General features: G+C 42.8%; 1 protein-coding gene across 1 annotated transcript in view; it reads right to left on the bottom strand.

Moving 5' to 3' along the window:
- Positions 1–13,716, bottom strand: part of LOC120942990 (ubiquitin carboxyl-terminal hydrolase 42-like) — a 40,681-nt gene extending 26,965 nt beyond the window's left edge. The window contains exons 1-3 of the mRNA XM_040356045.1: positions 13,381–13,716; positions 5,259–5,448; positions 2,554–2,661 (exon numbers count right to left, since the gene is read on the bottom strand). Of these exons, the coding sequence (XP_040211979.1) occupies positions 2,554–2,661; positions 5,259–5,448; positions 13,381–13,716 (634 nt within the window). The remainder of the gene's footprint in view (positions 1–2,553; positions 2,662–5,258; positions 5,449–13,380) is intronic.
- Positions 13,717–21,948: the final 8,232 nt, after the last annotated feature.

Here is a 21,948-nt window from a genome sequence, read left to right as displayed (position 1 = left end):
AGAGCAGAGTTCAGGAGCGTGCTACGTACAGGGTGCAGAGTTCAGGGGTGTCCTGTGTACAGAGTGTAGGTTTAGGGATGCGCTATGCTCAGTGTGCAACACCAAAACCCCTACTTCCCCAAATCTTCTTTGCATCTTTACTCTCTCCTATCTCTCCCTGTGTAGGTGGCATTGCTTTGCAGAGAGATCAGTCTCCATCCCACATTCTAGAGCACTGTTCCTGTCATGCCCTGCTGTGAGGTATTTGTTACATCCTGAAGCCACTGAAAGCAAAGCTTTCCCTTGTAAACACAGAAGGCTTCTGTATTTAAAAGTTATAGCGTGAAACAGAGGGTGAGAGCCGGAGGTGTAGGAATAGAGCTCCGTCACAATCCAACTGAAAAACTGGGTGGGAGGGCAACATGACAGGGCCTGGTAGGCCAGATTCGGCCTATGGGCCTTGTATTTAACATATGTGTTTTAGAGGAACTGCTGTCTGTAAGGCACATTCCTACATGTCCATAGATAATGTTAAACTTAGCGCTGCTCCTTTATTAAAGGGGTTGTAGAGGTTTGTTTTTTATTTTCTAAATAGGTTACTTTAAGCTAGTGTATTGTTGTTCACTTACCTTTTCCTTCAATTTCCCTTCTAAATGTTTTTTTTTCTTTGTTTTCTTTGTCTAAATATCTCATTCTTGTCCCTCCTCAGTAAGCTGTTCTGACTGACTAACCACCGCTCGGATGATGGTGGAAAGCTTACTGAGGAGAAACAAGAAGTGAGAAATTCAAACAAAGAAAAAAAACATTTAGAAGGGAAATTGAAGGAAAAGGTAAGTGAACCAACAATGCACTAGCTTAAAGGAACCAATTTAGAAAATAAAAGACAAACCTTTACAACCCCTTTAAACTTATATTAACCAAACTATTAAATAAAGTGCTCATGCAATCAATGAGTAGACATTCCTACATGTGTATTTTACAAGAGGATATGTGCCAACATCTTAGGCCTCGTACACACGACCGAACATGCCTGCTGAAACTGGTCCGCCGGACCAGTTCCCACGGACATGTTCGGTCGTGTGTAGGGCCGACCGGACAATTTTCCGGCAGATCGGACAGGTTTCCAGCGGACAAATGTTTCTTAGCATGCTAAGAAACAAGTCCGCTGGAACCATGTCCGCCGGACATGTCCGATGGTCAGTATGACTCATCGGACATGTCCGCTGGCCCGAGAACCCGCGCATGACGTCGAATTGATTCGACGCATGCGTGGAAGCTTTGACCTTCCGCGTCAGAGAACGTCGGTGTCGTATACGTCACCGCGTTCTCTGTCCGCAGGGATTTCGGTTTGATGGTATGTACAGCCATCAGACCGAAATCTCCGAGCGGAAATGTCTGATGAAAACAGTCCGCGGACCGTTTTCATCGGACATGTCCCCTCGTCTGTACGGGGCCTTACAGGTATACAACAAGTACCGTATTTTCCGGCGTATAAGACGACTTTTTGGATGCAAAAAAATGCATCCAAAGTCGGGGGTCGTCTTATACGCCGGGTACGGTCTCCGTGCAGCTGCGATCGTGAATGATTTCAAAGCCGCGCCGTCTTCTCAGTGTGTCCTGTGATTGGCGGAACACAAATCTTCCCAGCAGCGCCTCTGTTCTGTGTTACGCCAATCACGGATGCCTTCTCATCCTCGGACGAGATGAGAAGGCATCCGTGATTGGCGGAACACAGAACAGAGGCGCTACTGGGAAAATTTGTGTTCCGCCAATCACAGGACACGCTGAGAAGACGGCGCGGCTTTGAAATCATGGACGCTCGCAGCAGACGGAGACTGTCACCGGCCTGCAAAACGTGAGTGATGGCACAGTAGGGGGGAAAGTGGGGGCAAATGATGGCACTGTGGGGGCAAGAGATGGCACTGTGGGGGCAAGTAATGTGATGGCACTGTGGGGGCAAGTAATGTGATGGCACTGTGGGGACAAGTAATGTGATGGCACTGTGGGGGCAAGTAATGTGATGGCACTGTGGGGGCAAGTAATGTGATGGCACTGTGGGGGCAAGTAATGTGATGGCACTGTGGGGGCAAGTAATGTGATGGCACTGTGGGGGCAAGTAATGTGATGGCACTGTGGGGGCATGTAATGTGATGGCACTGTGGGGGCATGTCATGTGATGGCACTGTGGGGGCATGTAATGTGATGGCACTGTGGGGGCATGTAATGTGATGGCACTGTGGGGGCAAGTAATGGCACAGTGGGGGCATGTAATGGCATAGTGAGACTTGAAAAAAGCCTGTTTCTGTCAGCGGTTGTTTCTGTCAGCGGTTGTTCTGGCTACCGCTCAGCTTCCAGAAAGACTAGTAGGAAGGGGGTAGTCTTATACGGCCAGTATATCCCAAAACCAAAAATTTTCCTGGAAAATTAGGGGGTCGTCTTATACGCCGAGTCGTCTTATACGGCGAAAAATACGGTAACTAGAATTTCCGCCAAATCATCAGACCAGTTCTAATGTTGGTAGTTAGAAAGTGAGACATTAATAGTGACAGTGTACAGTGAGGAAAGAGTACTTACTTTGCAGTTGATCGATGACTATATACGGACTCATAGCATCCGAATAATTGAAAGCCATGTTGATGTGAATCTCCATTGTGCACATCATGCAGAACGTATCCAAACGGCCTAGAATCAAACAGATTAAAAAATTCATTAATGACAGGTAAAAAGCACAGAATTGTAGGTATTCAGAAAATCAGCTTCAGGATTTTTGTGCTCTGGTATTGTCTAAGGCTGGGTTCACACCATTGCCAATTGGATGCCGATTTCCCCACTTCCAATTCGCAATAGCAGGAGATTTTAACGGGCTCTCTATGGAACCGGTTCACATATATCTCCGCAGTTGGGACAGTGCGATTTTCACAAAAACGCTCTGTGTCTTTTGTTCCATTTCAGGTCCGAATTCATCCCAAATATGTTGGGCTGAAAAGGTGAACTAGGACACACCGGACCCTCTGCTGTGAGCCGCATGCGACTCATATGTGAACCCAGCCTTAAGCAGATTGTGTGGTCAGATTGCAACCTGTGTGGCCAGCACTACTGAGTGCTTTTAATTCACCAGGTTCTAAACATAACTAAAACATTAGGGGGTACATTTATAAAGCTGTGCTATGATCACACCACTGCTATACTGCGTCTTCAAAAAAAAATAACAAACATTGCCCATTCATAAAGCACGTTGGTGCTCTTTACAAATGTGCTTTGCACTCAACAGGCTTTGGCAGTTTGAAGCCGGTGGGACACAATAAAAGTTAAAGCGATATTAAACTCTGCTTTGTCACTACAGGGAAGCTTATACTAAAGCTTATATTTAGGTAAAATGAATATCTCCTAAACATTCAGCGTTTGGGTGATATTTGCATGTTTTGCAGCTTGTGATGTCACCGGCGTATGGGCACTGCGCTCTGAATTGACAGCACTGTGAATGTGTCTCCCACGCACATCACGGCTTGCCCATGCAAACGGCCAGAGCCTGAAAACCCGGAGGATAGACCAGGTGAAGATATAAGCCCTGTCAGCGGTGAGCGGATGAAGGGCTTTGTTTTACAGGTAAATCTTTCATAATGTGCTAGTATGTGATGCATGCTAGCACATTATACCATTAGCTTGCAGGGGGATCAGATTTAATTTTACCACCACTTTATTGAGTGTATTAAATAAAAACAGACAAGAGGAGAGCCCGATGAGTGACCTGTCAAAGTCACATGGCTGGCTTTCCCCTCCAATCCCTGAGCTGCAGAGAAAACTTAATGGGGCACTTCCAGCTCTACACTGCGGCTGCCCTCTAAGAACAGACCATAAAATGCGGAGTGCGGTGTGCATAACCAAGCAGAAAGGAAAGTATTCCCTCATTAAGTTTAATCTGATTGCACAATCCATGAAGGCCTTCTGCTGATCAATCTTTGATTCTCATCATACTATAAGGCAGTGTTTCTCAATTCCAGTCCTCAGGCCCCCCCAACAGGTCAGGTTTTCAGGATTTCCATTATTTTGCACAGGTGATTTGATCAGTTTCACTGCCTTAGTAATCACCACAGCCTTTTCATCTGAGGGAAATCCTGAAAACCTGACCTGTTGGGGGGGCCTGAGGACTGGAATTGAGAAACACTGCTATAAGGCCTCGTACACACGAGTTTCTTGGCAAAAACCAGCAAGAAACTTGCTGGGAGATATGTTTTTGCAGAGGAAACCGGTCGTGTGTACATTTTTGTCGAGGAAACTGTCGAGAAACTGGACGAGCCAAAAAAAAAAGCAAGTTCTCTATTTCCTTGACGGGAATGGAGAAAATTGGCTTGTCGAGTTCCTCGACAGCCTAACAAGGCTCGGTCGTGTGTACGAGGCTTCAGGCTTGAGAAAATTGGCTTGTCGAGGCTTCCTCGACAAGCTTCAGGCTTGTCGAGGAACTTGACGAACCAATTTTCTCCATTCCCGTCGTGGAAAAAGAAGACATGCTCTCTTTTTGGCTCAACGAGTTCCTCGACAGTTTCCTCGTCGAAAAATGTACACACGACCGGTTTCCTCGGCAAAAAAAAAAAACCCAGCAAGTTTCTTGCTGGTTTTTGCCGAGAAACTCGGTCGTGTGTACGAGGCCTCAGAAAGCATGGACTTCAATGGCAGTTATAGTGGTTCTAAAGGCTCAAAAATGCAAATTCTATGCATTAAGGTAAAAAACCTTCTGGGTGCAGCTCCCCCTCCCCTTTCTTATACCTGAGCCCCATCTTGATCCAGCGCTGTGCACAAGAGCAGCAGGTTTCCTGTGTCTCTCTCTCCTCATTGGTTCACACAGCAGTGGGAGCTATTGGTTCCTGCTGCTGTCAACCACAGGAAATGAGCAGAGAGCGGGGGCGGGGCATAAAGCTTGTTGCCCAAGAGAAGCTCCTGAACTTTTTTTGGATGACAAGCTTCCCACGATGCAGTTTGCCACACTTGCAGCACGATTTTATCGCACAACAATCGTGGAAGAACCGCACTGCGTTTTTAGGTGCCATTAAAATGAATGGCATCTGAAATGCGCATTGTGCGATTTGTGATTTTACCAGAGCTTTTTAAAATGGCGGGCAGAATGGCGGCTATTCTTCCCACGATTCAAAATGCTGAGGTGTGGGTGCAACCTAAGTGACCATTAATTATCAACAACTGAACAGCAGCCAGTTGTCTCTATACCAGAGCTCCAATCACCCAACAGCTATGAGAGGTAGAAAGTTGTGAAGAGGCGTACTTACATTTCTGAGAATGCTTACACATGAGCATGTAGTCCGCGATCGGATGGGTATGAGTAAGGCATTGCAATACAGAGTTGGCAAAGCAAGTATTGCCCAGGTTTACAAGACCAGCTCCAACAGTCGGCCCTTGCTGCAATGCAGCTAATAAGTCGGCGCGAGAAATGATTTGAGTCATTCTTTCAGTCGTTTTCTAAAATGAAAAAAGACAATAAATATGGTTAGAATATGAACATCAGTAAATATTAACAATTATTAACTTTCTACAGAGCCTAAGTGCTTTTACTACTATGCTATACCTCGGCTAAACCTGGAGGATCTCACAAACAAATCATTCTGTAACTTTCTAAAGCGAAACCCAAGAATAAGAATTGATAGTGTAGTAGCTCAGCATTCCTTACATGTGGTGAATGCAATAGCTTGTATTTTTATTCTTTTATTCCACCCTAGAAATCCTGCCATTAACACACTTTCTGTCCCAGGATGAGAACTGCACTGAGAAGCCTTGTCACCCTAGGACAGAAAGTGTGTTAGAGCTACAGAACCCTGTGTTAGGACTACATAACACCTCCCTCTCTTCTCCATAACAGGACAGGTGTTTTGTAGTCCATGGAGATAGCAGGAGCAATACAAAGTAACAGTCCAGAGGCAGAAAGCACAGGAAGTTATCAGCTCATAAGATCTTTACCTAAGAGATGAACAGCTACTTTATTTTTGCACTTGCCAAACATTTATAATAAAACACTTTCCATCGTATATTTAAAGTGGAGTTCCACCCATAAATATAACATTACATCAGTAGTTTTAAAAAAAACTGTCATTAGTCCTTTAAGAAAAAATAGTTTTTTTTTTAGATGCCTTCAAAGTGTTGTTGCTAGGCAGAATAGTTAATCTTTCCTCTTCCTGCACCTAGGTGCTTAAGCTTCACCGCACAGACTCCTGGGAATGTAGTGGGTGTAACTTTCCAGGAGTCTGTGCACTCCCCAGTCTCGAAGAATCATGTGACTTGGACAGTACAGGTGCTGAAACCTGATCTGAAACCTATTACACTGCTTGTGCAGCACTGAGCATGTGCGAGATCTGCAAGGCTGAAAACCAGGAAGTCATACAGTCTGGCTTCATGATGCCCACACTTAAGATGGCCCCAGTCAATTTCTATTTTATAAAGTGTCTAAATGCTGTAACAACCTAACAAAACGGACCTTAGTTTACAGACTAACTTTACTAGAATACATTAAGCTTGTGTATTACAGGGGTATTTATATTTAAAAAGTGAAATTGTGGCCGGAACTCCGCTTATCAGACCAAAATGGAGCAAATAAGAGAAATATACTGTTGGAGTTTATATACACTAACTGTCAGGTGAATTAATGTGGGATTACTATAATGAGCTCAGAAGCAGAGTATTCTCTATGGAGAAGGACATGGGGTAATGTTGGAGGGCCCGGGTTAGCCCTGGTTGACACTAGTGTGGCTTTGAAATTGCGCTACTTTAAAGCCGCAGATCAGTGAGATTCGGATCGGCAGTTTCATTGCGCTCGTGACTTCATTTAACAAAAGTCTATGCAAGTCTCAATGAAAGTAGTGCAGGAAACTTTTTCAAAGTCGCTGTGACTTTAGTCGCCACGATATGAACGGTTCCACTGCCCAAAATTGGGTGCGACTTGCCATGCGAATTTGAACTGTCAAATCTCATTGGTGTGACAGAGGCTGAGTCAAGGAAAAGGAAAGGAAGATTCAAAATGGCCACATTAGGCAATATAGACTGCGGGTAACCCCAGAAATGCTTTTTTCAGTGAAACACGGGGGGCAGCTGTACATGGCAGCCAATCAGCTTCAAACCTCCATCTTTTCAAAAAAGCGTTGACAAAAAACCTGGAAGCCGATTGGTTGCTATGCAGAGCTGCACCAGATTTTGCACTCTCCAGTTTTAGTAAATCAGCCCCACTGGCGGGAGCGATTGTCATGTGTGAAATGTAGTAAGTTTAGTCTTCATTCACAAATCTTCAGCATAGGGATAACATAGCTCCCAACTGTCCCTGATTTTGAGGGACTGTCCCTGATTTGGTATCTGTCCCTTTTTCTTCCTCGTTTGCCCCTCATTTTGGTCTGATCTTTATAATTGTATATCAAATGCACTTTTTATTTTTCAAAAAGTATTTCCCAGGGCAAATATATATATATATATAGATAGATATAGATTTTGGGCTGGAGCCGCGCATCTTTCTGCCGGCGTAGCGCATCTCATATGCGCTACGCCAATGTAACATAGAGAGGCAAGAACAGTATTCACAAAGCACTCGCTCCCTACGTTGCGCCAACGTAACGTAAATTATTCGGCGTAAGCCCGCCTAATTCAAAGTAGGTGGACGGTGGGCGTGATCCATTTAAATGAACCGTGACTCCATGCAAATGTTGGTCCGAATGAACGGCGCATGCTCAGAATCACGTCGAAGATACTCCCTAAGATACGACGGCTCAATGCCTACGACGTGAACGTAACCTACGCCCAGCCCCATTCACGTACTACTACGTAAACGACGTAAAATACGACGGCTGTTCCGTCGTCCATACCTTTGCATGGGATGCGCCTCCTATAGGTGGAATAACTTTACGCCGGACGTACGCCTTGCGTAAATGGCGTATATTACTGCAATGGGCGCAAGTATGTTCGTGAATCGGCGTATCTCGGTCATTTACATATTCGACACGTAATTCAATGGAAGCGCCCCTTGCGGCCAGCGTAAATATGCACCCAAGATACGACGGCGTAGGGAACTTACGTCGGTCGGATGAAGCCACATTTCAGGCGTATCTTGCATTAAGAATCAGGCGCATAGATACGACAGCGCACATTGACACTTACGCGGCGTATCTGTAGATACGTTGGCGTAAGTGTTACCTGAATCCGGGCCATTATCTATATCTATATAGATATATTATATAGCTATAGATATACATATATATCTATATATAAATATATCTATCCATATCTGTCTATATAGATATGGGATAAAGTCCTTTATTTTGGACATGTGACTTTCATATTAAAGTCTCATTAGACTCATCTGAATATAAGTCTTAAGTTTTTCAAACCAGCCAATGACCAAGCCAGCTAGCACTATAAATATCCCATCTGTTTGGCGTTTATAACTGAATTTTTCGAATGAACCAAAAGTACATCACATAGACCAGGGGTCTCAAACTGTCAGCCCTCCAGCTGTTGCAAAACTACAAGTCCCATCATGCCTCTGCCTGTGGGAGTCATGCTTGTAACTGTCAGCCTTGCAATGCCTCAGGGACAGCTGGAGGGCCGCCGGTTTGAGACGCCTGTAGAAATGTATGGCTTTAGTCCCTTCTCACCATAATCTCTATGGTTATGCTGCCTTGTTGGCTCCCAATCCCTACTCCATAGAAGCCATGGTCTCCATACACTGCACTGATGATGACCAAATAGCCTCAATCAGCTGTATACAGTTTGGAATAAATGGCTGTATAATATTAGACTCGATTTGCATTATACAAAAGTGCTTCTGGATGTGGATCTGGCCAATAGGACATAAAGAAATGATTTCCATGGCTTCCCCCATTGTCCTAAAAAGAGGAATGATTCTCCTAGTTTTGGGATAAAAAAATGTCAGCAATTATAATAATAATCTCACCTTTTGTGTAGAATTCACACACAAAATAAAATATAGTAGAATTATTCAGCAAAAATGCAGAAATTCAAAATTAAGAGCAGTGGTATCGCACAGGTCTAACGCCTAGCTGTGTCACTGACACTCTGTGCTCAGCACTGGCGCTGCGCCTTATATAATGCAGATCCTTGTGATGTCACAGTAACAGGTTTTTTTCCAACTGACAGTTTTTTTTTTCCAACTGACAGTTTTTTTTTTTCCAGAATAATCCAGAATAATCTTTTATTGAAAGGTAATGTCAATACAATAGAATATACAGTACATTCGATAGACAGCAAATACAACAAATGAAAGTCTGTAAGTAGAATCGTAGACATGTTACATGTACACAAAAAGCGAGAGTAGCAGATCCTATCCACTCGCTAAAATGCGTCATCTGGACCAAAGATACATTTGTATACAAGGGAGGAGCAGTATCAAGGGTCCTCTATGAGCACTAGTGTTGAGCGGAATACGCCATATTCGATTTCGCGATATATCTCGTGATATTTTATAAAAAAAAAAAAAATGCGAAATTGATTGCGAGATTTTGACAACTCTGATTGGCTCTGAATGAATATTCTATTTCCGAATATTCGCGAATACTTTCTCCGCCCTTCTTTTGCATCAGAGCCAATCACCAAAAAAAAAAAAAAAAAAAAAAAAAAAATTCTATATACTCTATATACAGACAGGAAAAAGTATTCATACCCCTCTATACACAGGAAAAAGTATTCATACCCCTCTATACACAGAGACAGGAAAAAGTATTCATACCCCTCTATACACAGGAAAAAGTATTCATACCCCTCTATACACAGAGACAGGAAAAAGTATTCATACCCCTCTATACACAGGAAAAAGTATTCATACCCCTCTATACACAGAGACAGGAAAAAGTAGTCATACCCCTCTATACACAGGGAAAAGTATTCATACCCCTCTATACACAGAGACAGGAAAAAGTATTCATACCCCTCTATACACAGAGACAGGAAAAAGTATTCATACCCCTCTATACACAGAGACAGGAAAAATTATTCATACCCCTCTCTACACAGAGACAGGAAAAAGTATTCATACCCCTCTATACACAGAGACAGGAAAAAGTATTCATACCCCTCTATACACAGATACAGGCAAAAGTATTCATACCCCTCTATAGACAGAGACAGGAAAAAGTATTCATACCCCTCTATACACAGAGACAGGAAAAAGTATTCATACCCCTCTATATACAGACAGGAAAAAGTATTCATACCCCTCTATAGACAGAGACAGGAAAAAGTATTCATACCCCTCTATATACAGACAGGAAAAAGTATTCATACCCCTCTATACACAGGAAAAAGTATTCATACCCCTCTATACACAGAGACAGGAAAAAGTATTCATACCCCTCTATACACAGGAAAAAGTATTCATACCCCTCTATACACAGAGACAGGAAAAAGTATTCATACCCCTCTATACACAGAGACAGGAAAATGTATTCATACCCCTCTATACACAGAGACAGGAAAAAGTAGTCATACCCCTCTATACACAGGGAAAAGTATTCATACCCCTCTATACACAGAGACAGGAAAAAATATTCATACCCCTCTATACACTTTTTCCGGTCTCTGTGTATAGAGGGGTATGAATACTTTTTCCTGTCTGTATATAGAGGGGTATGGATACCTTTTCCTGTCTCTGTGTATAGAGGGGTATGAATATTTTTTCCTGTCTGTATATAGAGGGGTATGAATACTTTTTCCTGCCTCTGTCTATAGAGGGGTATGAAAACTTTTTCCTGCCCCTGTCTATAGAGGGGTATGAATACTTTTTCCTGTCTCTGTCTATAGAGGGGTATGAATACTTTTTCCTGTCTCTGTGTATAGAGGGGTATGAATACTTTTTCCTGTCTATAGAGGGGTATGAATACTTTTTCCTGTCTCTGTGTATAGAGGGGTATGAATACTTTTTCCTGTCTGTGTATAGAGGGGTATGAATACTTTTTCCTGTCTCTGTGTATAGAGGGGTATGAATACTTTTTCCTGTCTCTGTCTATAGAGGGGTATGAATACTTTTTCCTGTCTCTGTCTATAGAGGGGTATGAATACTTTTTCCTGTCTCTGTGTATAGAGGGGTATGAATACTTTTTCCTGTCTCTGTGTATAGAGGGGTATGAATACTTTTTCCTGTCTATAGAGGGGTATGAATACTTTTTCCTGTCTCTGTCTATAGAGGGGTATGAATACTTTTTCCTGTCTATAGAGGGGTATGAATACTTTTTCCTGTGTATAGAGGGGTATGAATACTTTTTCCTGTCTCTGTGTATAGAGGGGTATGAATACCTTTTCCTGTCTATAGAGGGGTATGAATACTTTTTCCTGTCTCTGTGTATAGAGGGGTATGAATACTTTTTCCTGTCTCTGTCTATAGAGGGGTATGAATACTTTTTCCTGCCTCTGTCTATAGAGGGGTATGAATACTTTTTCCTGTGTATAGAGGGGTATGAATACTTTTTCCTGTCTCTGTGTATAGAGGGGTATGAATACTTTTTCCTGTCTCTGTGTATAGAGGGGTATGAATACTTTTTCCTGTCTCTGTGTATAGAGGGGTATGAATACTTTTTCCTGTCTCTGTCTATAGAGGGGTATGAATACTTTTTCCTGCCTCTGTCTATAGAGGGGTATGAATACTTTTTCCTGTGTATAGAGGGGTATGAATACTTTTTCCTGTCTCTGTGTATAGCGGGGTATGAATACTTTTTCCTGTCTCTGTGTATAGAGGGGTATGAATACTTTTTCCTGTCTGTATATAGAGTATATAGAATTTTTTTTTTTTTTTGGTGATTGGCTCTGATGCAAAAGAAGGGCGGAGAAAGTATTCTCGAATATTCGGAAATAGAATATTTCACAACATTTTTTTTTTTATAAAATATTCCGAATATTCTATTTCCGAATATTCGAGAATACTTTCTCCGCCCTTCTTTTGCATCAGAGCCAATCACCCAAAAAAAAAAAAAAATCGCAAAAAAAAATCGCATTAGCGAAATTTCGCAATTTTTTTTTTTTATAAAATATCACGAATATTCGGAATAGCGAATATTGGCCGCGAAATTCGAGATATTCGCGAATACTCGAATATGCCATATTCGAGCCGAATATTCGCAATACGAATATTCGTGAGCAACACTAATGAGCACAAACCCTCCCACTAGGTAAACTGATCGGAACGAAGGTTAAAGGTTATGATCCCCCTAATCACACAATCTGAATGGGCAGGATCTCAACTCAAGAGTACTAAGTAACTAGAAATGACCAGTAGGAGCGGACCCTAAGCCCGGTCCCACCTAACGGGAACTCAACTGTGAACCGGGGAGAGGGTTTTAAAAATACATATTCAAGAAAGCACGAAAACCTGACCAGTATATTTACCGTGATCCGCCCCCTTAAAAGAGAGTAGAGGAAAGAAAGCGAGAAATACAAAGAGAAATAGGATTAGTCATAGGACAGGATAATAGTGGGCTAAGTACCCTAGTCATATCCAGTACAAATGTTGAGTAAAACGTATTATTCAGATCAATTGGAAGGATTCGTCACAGAGTCAGATGGAGTGGAATTCCTATAGTGCGACCAGCATCCCCAAGTGAGTCTAAATTTTTTAGTATTGTCCCTGGCCTGGTGAATCAGTTTTTCCATCATCTCGACCTTGTCCACTCTATCCTGCCAATCTAGCAATGTAGGCGGAAGGGGGTCTTTCCATCGTATTGGGATGCATTGAGTAGCCGCGTTTATTAAGTGTAGCATTAGTGATTTACGATAGATTGATTGGGGCAAAGAGGTGTGATGGAGAAGATACTGTCCCGGGGTAAAGTCAGGTGTGTAGGAGGTTATCTGAGCAATGAGTGAGTGAACATCCCTCCAAAAGGGCTGTAATTTAGGACAGCTCCACCAAATGTGTAGAAGCGTACCCTCTTCTCCTCCACATCTCCAGCAATCCGACGACACTGTTGGATAGAACTTATGCAACTTGCTTGGGGTTCTGTACCACCTCGAGTAGATCTTATATCGATTTTCTTGAGCTGACACATTTATGGAACCCTTATGTATATGAGTCCAAATTGAGCTCCAGTCATCATCAGATAACGATAACTGAAGGTCAGCTTCCCATTTTGCATGGATGAGGGCCATTGCGGTGGTTTGTGGCGTGAGCCAGGCATATATTACAGAAATTAGATGTCTCTGTGGGGCAGAGGACTCGCATAATTTTTCAAAAGGCGAAAGATCCCTGCACCACAAAGCAGATGTTCGCAAATTTTGGAGGAAATGTCTAATTTGAAAGAATTTAAAGCGTGGTATTTGAAAGTCAGGGAATTTTCGGACCATATCCGAATGGGATAGGAGTCTACCCTCATCGAAAAACAGATGTGCTCGCAAAGAGGGCGTTGACCCAGATACCCGCGGATCAGCAGCATCAACGCCATCTGGAAAACCGGGGTTATGATTAAGTGGGGTCAGAGGGCCTGGGTAAGGAGCTGGACACGAGTCTCCACTTGTCTTCCTCAAGCAGGCCAGGGTTGGGCCAATCAAAGGGTGGGACTTACAAGACTTAGGAGTAGATGGTGCATCTACCCATGGGAGATGCGAGATCCGAAAGCCCACGAAGGCTTCTTCCAATTCAACCCAATCCTTATCTTTCCTGTGAACATGCCAATCCACTATTCTCGTTAGTAGACACGCTTTGTGGTACCGAAGCAAATCCGGCACCCCCATTCCACCTTTCAACTTGGGCATGGTCATTCTATCCCAATTTAGCCTAGCTGGACGTTCAGCCCAAAGAAACAGTCTGCATATAGATTTGAAAGAGGTCAAAAAGGAGGCAGGGAGTTTAATGGGTATAGCTTGAAATAAATATAGGAGCCTGGGAAGGACATTCATTTTTAAAACAGACGACCTTCCAAACCACAAAATCGTACCCTTAGTCCAGACTTCTAGATCGGTCTTAACGGATTGTAGGGCTGGTAAGAAATTTCGCGCGTAAAGGTCAGAGAGTTTTGTGGGCAATTTAATTCCTAAATATGTTATTTCACTAGGGTCCCACTTGAGGGGGAAATTGTTTTCACATAGGGCCACAACATCCTGAGGAAGGGACACATTCAGGGCAGTCGACATTCCGAAATTAATTTTAAAGTTAGAGAGTGTGTGAAATAATTTAAAATCTTTGAGTAAATTAGGTATAGAAACCAGAGGATTCGTCAGAAATAGAAGGACGTCATCCGCGTAAGCTGCCACTTTATATTGTCTCCCCTTAATGTCAACTCCCTGCACATATGGATTATTCCGCAAGCGTCTCAAAAGGGGTTCCAAAGTTAAAATAAAAATTAGGGGTGAGAGGGGGCAACCCTGTCTTGTGCCATTATGTACCGAGAAGGCGTCCGACAGCCGACCGTTGACTCTAACCCTGGCTGAAGGCACCGATAAAGTGCCATAACCATTTGCAAAAAGCGTTGAGGTAAACCAAGCTTGCGAAGCGTTGCTTCCATATAATCCCAGGCCACCCTATCGAACGCCTTCTCGGCATCAAGAGACAGCAAGTATCCCTTAGTCTTTGAAGTGGATAACCAGTGATGAACATTTATTGCCTTCGTGGTGTTGTCCCTGGCCTCTCTTCCAGGGACAAATCCAACTTGGTCGGTAGAGATAAAGGTTGGGAGGAGGGAAAGTAATCTGTTGGCTAGAATTTTTGCGAATAGTTTTAGATCCACATTCAATAATGAAATGGGACGATAATTAGGAACTAATGTGTGGTCCCTCCCCGGCTTCGGGATCAAAGTAATGTGAGCTTCTAGTAAGTCGGATCCAGTAGAAGGAGAGAAAGGGATGTCATTAAACGCTTTAACAAAATGCGGAATCAGTAGCGAAGCATATGCCTTATAATACCCCGATGTTAGTCCGTCCGGGCCCGGGCTCTTTCCTGGTTTCAATTGTTTCAGGGCACTTAGCGCCTCATCCACTGACACTGGCCCATCCAGATGCGATAGGTCAGGAATCTGGGAAGTTGGTAAACCATAATCAGATAAAAAATCATCTATAAGTTTCTCCCGAGACGTAAGCGTCCCTGACCCGGACGGAGTAGGTAAGTTATATAGTGAGGAAAGAAAAGTTGTGAATTGTTTGGCAATTAAATCGGATCTATGGAGAACCTCTCCTGTGGGGGTGGTGATGGAATGAATCGTATTGGCTTCTTTCTTTTTCTGAAGTGCATGTGCTAATAATCTACTCGATTTATTGCCAAATTCATAATAAAGTTTATGAGTTAGGCTAAATTTGTATTTCAGTCTCCTATGAAGTTCACTTTGTATGTCCTTTCTGGCCTCCAGCAAAGCATCGAGAGAACTCTCAGCTACAGAGCGTTTATGGGCAATTTCTAGTGTCTTAATTCTGGCCAAAAGTTCATCCAGTTTGTCAGATCTAAGCTTGCGCCGTCTAGACATAATAGAAATAATTTTTCCCCTAAGTACACATTTGTGTGCTGCCCAAACCGAAGCTGGTGCAACCTCGTTTGTGGAATTATCAGCAAAATATTGGGTAATACTCTCCGAAATTTCAGCTGCACAACCCGGGTCGAGCAGAATGGAGTCATCCATCCGCCAAACTGGCCTTCCCGGAGAATAACCCCTCCAGGATAACGTCACTGTGATCGGATGGTGATCTGATAATACCATAGGCTCAATTGATGAATCGGAAAGTCGAATTAAGTCTTCCTGAGTGACAAAGAAAAAGTCAATTCTAGAATATTTTGTGTGTAGAGGAGAATAATAAGTGTAGTCTTTTGTCGTAGGATGCATCGTACGCCATGTGTCATGTAAAGTCAATAAGTCTAGTTGAGTTTTTATGGCCCGAAGGGTGCGATAAGTCAGGCAGGAAGACCCATTGGAAGTGTCAAGAAGGGGAGCCAGGGGAACATTAAAATCCCCACCTAAGACCAACATTCCAGATTGAAAGACAGTGAGTCGTTGGACAACATCTCTGAAAAAACTAACATGTTGTGAGTTGGGAGCGTAAATATTAGTGATAGTCACCGGAGAGTTATACAACTTTCCCTTAATGAAAAGAAACCTCCCACATGGGTCACGCTCAATGTCCTCAACCCGGAATGGGCAATGTTTTGCCAACAGAATGGATACCCCCCTTGATTTTGATACCTCATTTGTGGCGTGAAATACAGTCGGGAAGTGGCAACTTCGCAGTACAGGAATGCTATCTGTCCTAAAATGAGTTTCTTGCAGTAAAACAATTTGAGGCCTTTCCTTCCATAAAGAGGAGAGTAACAAGGAACGCTTCTCTGGTGTAGTGAAATAAAATCTTATTGCGCTACTGCGAGTAGTGGAACGTGTACCCCTAAATGGGGCAAATTTCTAGACCTAAAGCTGCTATATCTAAACGGTGCACAAAACCATAAGAGTGAAATAAAGTATAAAGTGATAAGCGCTAAAGTGAAAACAGTGTCAAAACAAAAAATATACAAAAATACACAAAAGGCTAGAAAGCCAATGCACAGTGCAATCTGTGATGCGTGAGTAGGTGCTGATAACAACACTAACACAGAGAATCCAGACCAATATCTGTAGGTAGGCACAACAACCTAATCCTCAGTGTTGCATGAAAACGTAAATGTGAACATATAAAATGTATGGTGACAGTCTATAGTTCCAAAGGGATCATTAAAGGGATGTAAATCTTGAATGGGTGACCATAAATGACATAGATGGCTGAGAGTCCATACAGATGCTCTGATGGGATAAATGAGTGGTGATAAATCTTCTACATGTGGTGTCACACTCCAACTCTAGTTGCACATTGCCCTTACCTTTATCCAGGTGTAAAACAGCATCAAGGACAAGTGATCTCCGTCGGATTAGCCTCACCGGTCCCGCTGCTGGCAGCGCTCAAGCATCGAACACGGCGCGGCAGTCAGCTGACTTGTTTCCGCTGGCCTCCGGTTGGTTGCCTGTATCACGTGGTTGCTATTGTCCTACGTCGTTGCGTCACCGTCACGTGACTTCTTCAGGGATCACCAGCGGGACCGGTGAGGCTAATCCGACGGAGATCACTTGTCCTTGATGCTGTTTTACACCTGGATAAAGGTAAGGGCAATGTGCAACTAGAGTTGGAGTGTGACACCACATGTAGAAGATTTATCACCACTCATTTATCCCATCAGAGCATCTGTATGGACTCTCAGCCATCTATGTCATTTATGGTCACCCATTCAAGATTTACATCCCTTTAATGATCCCTTTGGAACTATAGACTGTCACCATACATTTTATATGTTCACATTTACGTTTTCATGCAACACTGAGGATTAGGTTGTTGTGCCTACCTACAGATATTGGTCTGGATTCTCTGTGTTAGTGTTGTTATCAGCACCTACTCACGCATCACAGATTGCACTGTGCATTGGCTTTCTAGCCTTTTGTGTATTTTTGTATATTTTTTGTTTTGACACTGTTTTCACTTTAGCGCTTATCACTTTATACTTTATTTAGCTTCTCTGGTGTATTGAGGCCACGCACATTTAATGAGTATAATTTAGAGTCGAACCGGACGTATCTCGGTCAGTAGACCGCGAGGTCGTGTCAATCCTGTCAGACATTTTCTCTAGAGGGGATGGGGAGAAGGAAAATAGAGAAGGAGGTGAGGAGAAGAAAAGGTAGATAGACAGGAGGAGGGAAGCTACAGATCAACAAATAGAGCTTCAGGACTCGCAAAGTAGGGTTTTGCGCAACAATAGAAAATTTGGATGTTAATCCAATAGAAAAACAGCCTAATGGCAAGAGGTGTGGTGCACCCTAAACAGGTATACCACAACCAGCGGGTATAAGAGCAACCAGGCCAAACCGTATGGGGGTTGGCCAGTCCGAGCCTGGAAACGGAAGTTGAGAATTTTTAAACTATCAACTATCACTACTAACAATTAAGTATCAACAATGAAAGTGTCCCAAGTCACCCCAGGATAACCCCCAACGAAAATAGGCTTGCTACCAGCCGTAAATAATATGATTGGGATAGACCACTTCCCTTAGGGTAGTATAAATGCCTAAGAAGAGGAATGTGATCTACTCATGGGAAGATCCCTTATTGTACCGTCAAAATCACATACCCTTTTAATATAATGGTAGAACCCCCCTGACCCTCATTGTGAGGGTAGCATCCACACCCCTCCCCCGACAGAGCAGATATCGAATCGTCCCCACTTGCTGGGAGCCGGGGGATCCACCGTATTTCGCATTCGATGGTCAGACTGTTTCCAATCAATACCGAAAGATCTACAGTATTCTAACCCATTTTAATCGAACTACTAGCATATTAAATAGAACAATTAGTATTACTATCTTAATCCTCCCCTATAAATATATCTAGAGGTATATATAATAGTTATTGTAAGAAATACCCTGACAACCATATTCATAGGAGTGGAGAGGACATATCGATATTCGAGAGTCTTCAGCCGAAAGTCCCATCTATGTCCAAGCCTAACAGGGTACGGACATTAACTTAAACTTGAGTGCCCTCCTTAGGCCAAGAGTGAAGTTAAGAGTCCATCAAATGTACATATGGGGAGCATAGTCATAGAGTTCTTAGTATTCTCAACATGAACAATAACACCAGGAATATTTGAGTGTTAACGTCTCTTCCTTTAGAACTGTACTGGATGATTTCAGCCCTAGGTGTCAGCGTGAGGAATCATCGCCCCCGGTTGAGGCAGAATGAGAATGCCATAGGGAGAGCAAAGCAATCTTATTCCAAACGTTTCGAAGGTCTCCATCGGCTCCATGCGCTGCGGTGGCCATCGATTTACTGATTGTCGATACATCGCATACCACTCCGGTACTGCAATGAGGGGGATTCCCAGGGTATCGCAAAAACGGGGCAAATCTTCCGGGACTTTTAGCAGTGCAGTGCGGCCTTGATGGGAAGCGGATAAACAAAAGGGAAACTTCCATTTATAACCGATGTTTCTATCACGCAAGGCATTCAGGAGGGGTCTAAGGTCTCTGCGGTGTTTCAAAGTAATGCCCGACAAGTCCTGGAATAGTTGAATTGGTGCGCCCTGACAGGATAACTGCTTGCCTCTAGCTTGTCTTAAAATGTCTTCTTTCACCCTAAAATCAGCTAGACAGCAAACTACATCCCTTGGGGGATCTGTCTCTTTACCTTTAGGGCGTAATGCACGATGAATCCTGATCAGATCTATGTTATTCTGAGGGGGTTTGTCAAGAATGTAATTAAACAGACCAACAACAGATTGAGTGATGAGGTCCCCCTCAACCGATTCGGGTAACCCCCGTACCCTCAAATTCTGGCGTCGACCTCGGTTGTCCAGGTCCTCTAGGTGGCGATTCATTTCCCTCAGCTGAAGGGTGTGATCGTCCACCTTCCTGGTGGATCTCTGGAGGATAGATTCATGATCCTCTAAAGCGTTCTCCGTCTGCGAGACTCTATCCGTGAGGGAACAGAGATCCAGTCGCAACTCCGAAATGGCGGCCGCTAGGGTGTCCTTGATATCAGTTGCCACATTCCTGAGATCCTCTATAGTAAGAGAGCGTTGAGTTGCGACACCCTGTGTCCCTGAAACCTCCGGTCCCATTGGAGCTGAAGAAGGGTTTGGTGCCGGGCTGAGAACGATTTCATTAGGGTCCCTTTGCTGCGTTTGCGAAATACCTGAGGTAATCCTCTGACGCGAAGACGCCATGTTCCCTCTATTCGCGCGGGACATGTCCGGGATTGTTTGTGTCACTGTACCGCTGCTTTCCCTTGGCGAACGGGATCTAGAGGCGGATGAAGACCTAGAAGCAGTACCCATGCCGGTAATGGCAGAAAATTTGGGCTGGGTGAACCGTTTGAGGCGAAAATTATCCCGGGGTGACAGGAGCTCTGCAGCTACGCGTCCATTCTCCCTCACGGTCCGGCCACGCCCCCCTGACAGTTTTTTTTAACTCAGTGCAGTCAAATTTGAATTTGTTAACCCCTTCCTGCCTGGAACAAGTTTGAAATGATTCACATACATGTAAACACCTGAATTTTTTTGTTTTTTGCTAGGAAATTACTTAAGACCATGATATGTTTTCTGAAAGTAGAGGCTCTGGAGGAAAAAATGCTGACATTTGCAAATTTTAATGTCACACAATATTTTCACAGCTGTTTCTCAAATGCAAATTTTACACTTGCATGAATTTTAGTGCACACAGACACAATGTAATACCCATACAAGATGAGTGTGATTGGTATTTTTAAAGGGGGTTGTGAATCAATGTGATATGATGACAACTGTTTTGTATATAATATAAAATCAATAAAACTTTATATAATAAAATAAATAAATTAAAAATTGATAGTATTGCAGCTTACCAAATCATTAGGTGTGTTGCTGCATTAGTAGGTGTGTTGCTGCATTAGTTTTTGTTTTTGTTTTTTTTTCACACTTTTTATTTTATTTTAACCTAGAAATCCTGCCATTAACTCCCTTTCTGTAATAGGGTGACAACTACACTGAACAGCATTGTCACCCTAGCCGCTTGCTGGCCAAACCCTTTTCTGATATTTGTTGTTTACAAGTAAAAGTAAAGTAAAAATCTGTATTTTTTGGTAGAATATAACTTAGAACCCCCAAACATTCTATATGTGTATGTATATATATATATATATATATATATATATATATAGACATACCCCACTTTTAAGTACACATTGGGGTTTATTTACTAAATATGGAAAGTGCAAAATCAGCTCACTTCTGCATAGAATCCAATGAGCTTCTAATCCCAGCTTGTTCAACTAAGCTTTGATAATTTAACCTAGAAGCTCATTGGTTTCTATGCAGAAGTGAGTCTGATTTTGCACTTTCCAGCTTTAGTAAATAAACAATAAACCCCATTGTGTATATAAAAGTGGGGTATGCCTGTGTATATATATATATATATATATATATATATATATATATATTAGCAGAGACCCTAGAGAATAAAATGGCAGTCATTGCAATATTTTATGTCACACTGTATTTGTGCAACAGTCTTTCAAAGGCAATTTTTTGGGAAAAATTACACTTTAATTAACTAATTTCCAGGTGCTTTTTTTCACTGTACTGGGGTCCAGTGTGTTTTTGATGCGTTTCAGTGCATTCTGGTGCATTTTTGATACATTTTGCTACGTTTCTTTACAGTTCAGTGCAGGAAAAATGCATCACGTTCTACTTTTTTTTTCTGGAACTGGAAAGCCCTGGAACTGACTGCACTTATGTGAATTATGCCATTGGAAACCATATAACCTACTCTCCAGAAAAAAACAGACTGCATGGGGTATGAACTGGCACTAATGGCATCACAGTCTTGTTCTGTAGGGTTCAATATTGAGTTGGCCCACCCTTTGCAGCAATAACAGCTTCAACTCTTCTGGGAACATTCGACCATTCTTCCAGAGAAAGAATGAATAAGTTATAAGCAGATTTGAAGGAAGAAGCTGAATCCTGTCAGAGATGTTGGTTTTCTGAAAATCTCCTAGATTGGATATGAGCTATTACCTTGTTTGTCAGCTTTTTCTTTCTTAATAGGTAACTGAAAGCTCAAACTAAACACATATTCCCTAGTTCACTGCGGGTCCAGTTACACCTCTTATATAGTAACGCACGCTAACACACATTAGTTGCGTTGGTGCACTGCAATGCCATTCATTGTGAATGACATTCTATTGTAAACCAGTTACTTGCTCCCCACACCCCCCTCAAATAGTGTCAAATGTGGCAATGGATGGGGGATGCAAATGTAGCGCCCTGCTCCCAATGACTGGGGTACTGTTATACATTTAGGGAGCTTCTGAGCCTGTAATTGGGCTCAGACTTTGCTAATTCCATTAAAATTAGCCTCTGTTCTGGCTATGGTTGTGCTTGATAGAAGTTTTCCCCTGTTGCCTGTAGGTAGCGTTACCACCTTAGGCCCATGTTGGAACTAAAGCGAACCATGG

This window comes from Rana temporaria, chromosome 1 (assembly GCF_905171775.1).
Source record: "Rana temporaria chromosome 1, aRanTem1.1, whole genome shotgun sequence".
In the NCBI taxonomy this organism is placed as follows: domain Eukaryota; kingdom Metazoa; phylum Chordata; class Amphibia; order Anura; family Ranidae; genus Rana; species Rana temporaria.
This window is presented reverse-complemented; position numbering and strand designations above follow the sequence as displayed.